General features: G+C 47.9%; 1 protein-coding gene across 1 annotated transcript in view; it reads left to right on the forward strand.

Moving 5' to 3' along the window:
- The first annotated feature begins 911 nt into the window (after positions 1-911).
- PKD2L1 (polycystin 2 like 1, transient receptor potential cation channel) overlaps positions 912-5,170 on the forward strand; it is a 32,978-nt gene continuing 28,719 nt past the window's right edge. Inside the window, 3 exon segments of the mRNA XM_059053576.2 lie at positions 912-1,146; positions 1,559-1,611; positions 1,613-1,673. Coding sequence (XP_058909559.1) covers positions 912-1,146; positions 1,559-1,611; positions 1,613-1,673 — 349 coding nt within the window.

A 5,170-nucleotide genomic window follows, 5' to 3' on the forward strand; every position in this document is an offset into this window, starting at 1 on the left:
TCTCTGATCCATCTTCCCAGGCAGTGCTTAGCCTTTTCCCTAGGCTGAGCCCTACGCCTTCAAAGAAGGCCTTTCTAGCAGTATAGCTCACCCATAAGCTACAAGAGGGCAGACCCCGGAAAAAAGGATACAGACAATCTGGAACTCTGCAGGCTTTTCCCCTCCTCATCAGTGGCCAGAAAGCCTGTCCCTTAAGTATCTGAAGCAGGGAGTCCTCCTGCCACTATCCTTCTCCCCCACCTGCGGGGGTGGAATGAGGTAGGAGATGGGGCAGCTCCAGGTGAGACAGTAAAAGAGCCTCAGACACCGTTGGTGGAGCCTGGGAGGGAGGCAACACTTTTCAGTCTCCTGTGCCTGCCCTTGGTCCCCACCTCATCCATGGCGGCCCTTTCAGGAGCTTTTGGTGGACATGAACTCAGACCTGCTGTGCAGTCGACCAGCCTCCCTTTCCTCCCAGCCCCACCCATTGCTCTTTCATCACCTCTTTTGTCTGACTCAGGACCATCCCTCCCAGGCCCCATCTGCAAGCAGCCCTCCTCTCCCCACAGCATTCACCTCTCTCACCCTTCCTTCCTTCTAGCCCCAGTCTCCACACCCTCCTATTCCCCATCAAGCCCCTGGCTCCTAGCTCCCTCCCACTCCATTTCTTCTTGTCCCCGGCACTTGCAGCAAGACGGCGGGGAGAGCCCCTGATAGGATTGATGGTAATTCCCCACCCTTCTCTGCTCCCTCCCCTGAACAGGCACCGCTTTCCCCCTACAAAAGGCAGGAGACAGAGGCTGTGTGAGACCAGCTGCTCTCACGCTCCCTTTCCTTTGCCCTCTGCTGGCTAGGCTGGGCTGTGTCTTTGTTCTCTCTTTCTCCAGGTGAGAGTAGGTCCCTGAGGTGCCAGGTCTCCTGCCTCATTCCCCATGAATGCTGTGCAATGTCCTGAGGGGCAGGATCTACAAAACCTGGGGAGCGGAGCCTGGGACAACCCCGCTTACAGTGGCGCCCCCTCCCCGCGTGGGACACTGAGAATCTGTACCATCTCCACTGTGGTTCCTCCTCCATCCCAACCTAAGAAGCCTGAAGATGGACCCCAGGAGAAGGTACACAGGACCCTGGTGTCCAGTTGCTGCCTTCAGATCTGTCATGGCATCAGAGGTACCTGGTGGGGGAGGATTCTCCTGAGACACTGGAGTCAGGAGAAGGGGTCCACAGGAGCTGATGGAAGGGAATACAGTCTGAAGAAGAGGTGGAATCTCAGTGTGTCTTTGGGGTTTGTGAATGGTCTGCGTTAGAGCTGAATGACTCAGAGTACAGAGGCTAGTCTAGTGGTCTCCCAGAGGGAGAGCCTGGCACAGTCATCTCTTGGGGACCCAGAAGGGTATGAGGGAGATAGTTTGAGGGAAGACATGGATGTGATGATGCCTTAGACTGCTCCACCTGGGATAAGGTGACAGGTAAAAGGGCTGGGGTGGAAATGAGAATAAAGTCCAGGGACTGATAGGTAGGGTAACTGGAAGGAACCCCGCTGTTGGGAATCCTGGGCATCTTTCCAATGTCCCTCCCTTAGGACTTTGGGGAACAACCTTGACTGAGAACACAGCTGAGAACCAGGAACTTTATCGTCAAGATCACCCTGCCAGAGCTTTAGGTGTACATCGTGTTCCTGGTGGACATTTGTTTCTGTGAGTAACATCTGTCTCTGTGCACATCTGTGTGTGAGAACATCTATGTGTACAACAACTGGGCACACGCCTCTGTGGGCAACATCTGTGGGGACAGCCTCCATCTGTATGAGCAGGCTGTGCCCTGGGATCTTTATATCAATAATAACATTCTATTTTTTTTTAAACCCCACATTTGTTTATTTATTTATTTTTGGCTGCGTTGGGTCTTCGTTTCTGTGCGAGGGCTTTCTCTAGTTGTGGCAAGTGGGGGCCACTCTTCATCGCGGGGCTGGGGCCTCTCACTATCGTGGCCTCTCTTGTTGTGGAGCACAGGCTCCAGACGCGCAGGTGGCTCACGGGCCTAGTTGCTCCGCGGCATGTGGGATCCTCCCAGACCAAGGCTCGAACCCGTGTCCCCTGCACTAGCAGGCAGACTCTCAACCACTGTGCCACCAGGGAAGCCCTAACATTCTATTTTATACCTTTTCAGCTTAAGATTTTTTAATTAAAAAGAACTTGTCACTGAGTTCAGGAGAAAAAGGCAGACTATTGGAAAGCTTTTAATACAGGTTACTTCGTCAAGTGTTATAAGGGGAATCCACTTTTTAAGTTCAAGTTCCTGATATCTACTTAACAGCCACTGTTTTCTATTAGCAGGTGGAAGTTTTTACCCTTCTGTAAAGAGTGGAAGACACTCCTTTCTTTTTATTTATTTATTTATTCACTTATTTGGTTGCACCAGGTTTTAGTTGTGGCAGGCAGGCTCCTTAGTTGCAGCTCCCGGGCTCCTCAGTTGTGACATGTGAACTCTTAGCCATGGCATGCGTGTGGGATCTAGTTCCCTGACCAGGGATCGAACCCGGACCCCCTGCGTTGGAAGTGTGGACTCTTTTCCACTGTGCCACCAGGGAAGTCCCAAGACACTCCTTTCTGTTCAGAAAAAATAATTTGGTGGGTTTCACAGAGTTATTATACTAGGTCTGATCCACATTTCTTTGGATGCAGGAGGAAAAAGATTCAGCAGGCCTTAGAGCTCAGATCCTTAATAAAAGGATTAAAGATGCAAATGGTGTGGTAGTCAGTGCAGCTAAGGTTTTCCCATGTGAAAGAGCACCATGCCACAGGCTTTGAGGGAAGCTTATCTGAAGATCTGTCTATAGATATAAGCTGGGAAGGTTTGGTCTCTAAGTTGAGAGAAGCAAGTGAATGGGTAGATCGGTGAACCATGGAAGAATAGAGTCAAAGAATTGGAGATAATAATAAAGGTGGACCAAACAGATGCTATAAGGTCTACAGATAAACATGCTTTGCTTTCCTATGAATTGCTTCTTTAAATTTTTGCACAAGTGAATTTTGGCTAGTTTCATAGAGTTGTGTGTGTATGCGTGTGTTGAGTGAAGCTGCAGCTTGGACCTTACAACTAAGGTGCCTCCATTACTAGGTGGCCTTATACCCCACAGAAGCCTCTGTTCTTTTTAGGATGCATGAATCATTTGCAAGTAGAATCTGAAGGTCTGATTATATAAGTTTGGGTTAAAAATTTCATCATCTTTGTGAGCTATCCACATGTGTATGAGCCCTCTAGGAAAGCTGAACACTTGTTTTGGTTGTACTCTGTTGGGACTCACTCTGTGGGGATAGACGGGACAGTTCTGCATGTTTACCACAGGCCATCAGCGTGGAGTGAAAGGAGGCAGAGCATGTGGGGAACAACAGTCAACCCAGTGTACATTTTTGGGGGCCCATTTGATTCCTTTCAGCAATGACTCGCAGAAATCCATTTGCTGACATATTGACTTTTTGTCTCAACCATCTGCTAGGAAGGAGTGTTTCTCTCCTTTTTCAGATCCTGTGACAGCAGCTGTAACCTGCAGGCAGAGCCTTTCTCTATAAATGACTCGAATATCTCCATTTCCAGGTTAGCCTTTGGAGCAAGATTGGAAGGTTTCTAGCTCCCCAGAGTTAGAGTGAACCATTCTGGCTTCAGGGAGGGAAGCTTAAGTTCTGGGAGCCCAGAAGTCCTATCCACTTGTGTTCTCTACTTTTTGAGACCTCAGTGCACTGACAAATACTAGATGGTCTGTAACTTGCCAAAGTCTGAGTCGTGGACTCAGTCCAATAATTACAGAATCCTTAAGTGGCCAGGAGCTTTAGAGGTCATCTAGTTCAAGGATGCAGAAATTCTTTCTCCAAGATCCCTCCTGTGGTTCTCTGTCAGGTGACCAAGCAGCCCCATCGTGGGGAACATCCATGGGAGTTCCACTCTTTCATAGGGCAGCTCTTCTACTGTTGGGAAGCCCTATTTCCTTTCATCCACGGAGCTCCCCTTTCTGTGCCAGACATTGGACGGAGATATACAGAGATGACTGATCCTTGAGCCTTTCAGGGGCTCTTCTTCTCCTTTTGAGAACTTCCTTCTATTGAGCCATCTACTTCTCTGTTACTCTCCGAAGTGACAGCCCTGTGATTGAATATGGCTATCATGTTTCTCCTTGGTAATATGTTCTCTGGATTAGTTACCTTCTAGTTTCTCACTAAACCAGTCATTATAATATGGTTTCCAGAAGTGGTATCATGCAGAGATGGAAGGCATGGGCTCTGAATTTACACAGACTTGGGTTCAAACACCAGGTTCTACCATTTACCAGGTGAGGGACCTTGAGTAAGTTGCTTAACTTCTCTGAGTTTCAGTTTTCTCATCTGTACCTACCCAATCCAATAAGATTATTACATAAGGTACATGAGGCAATATCCATGAAGTCATTTCCTCAGTGCCTAGCGTATAGTAAAAAAATATTCCATAATGCTCACCATCCTGGTTGCCTGTCTCTAGGCCTGATCTATATGATGCCCAGTAATGGACAAAATACTCCATAGTCAGTCTGACCAGTTCAGAGTTCTGTGATGCTGTTACTTCAGTTGTATCCAGATTTGGGGAATATATGAGGACATGCAGAGGAAATTATTTCTAAACTAAAATCTGAAAAATGATGAGAATTTATCTCCCTGAAAGAGAGGTAAAGACAAGGGAAGTTTCTGGGGAGAAAGAACAGCATGTGCCAAGCCCCAGAAGTGACAGAGGGCATGATTTAGTGAGAGTGCATCAGTGTGGCTGGAGCAGAGAGTTTGAAGAGCAAAGTAGTAAAAGATGACAAGGCTGGTCATTTAAGCAGGGGCGGGTCATGAAGGATCTTATAAGGTATGATATGGAGCTTATGGTAGTGATGGTAGTGATGATAAACTCAGCTATCCTAAGGACCCTGTGGGGAGCCATTGAAGAGTTATAAGCACAAACTGCCAGCCCCCTCAAGAACATTCTTATGAAAGAGAATTTGGAGGCCTTCACATTCTGATGGTTCCTACAACACATAATAAAATACTACTAAAACTAGTTTCCTAGGCCCCATGGTCTCCCAGCCCCTTCCTTCCTTCAGGCTAATCTTCAGGCAACATTGAGCCTTGGACATGGTCTCAGTAGGGCTTCTTTGGTGCTCTCCAGGGTCCTGATCTCACCT

This window comes from Kogia breviceps, chromosome 2 (assembly GCF_026419965.1).
Source record: "Kogia breviceps isolate mKogBre1 chromosome 2, mKogBre1 haplotype 1, whole genome shotgun sequence".
In the NCBI taxonomy this organism is placed as follows: Eukaryota; Metazoa; Chordata; class Mammalia; order Artiodactyla; family Physeteridae; genus Kogia; species Kogia breviceps.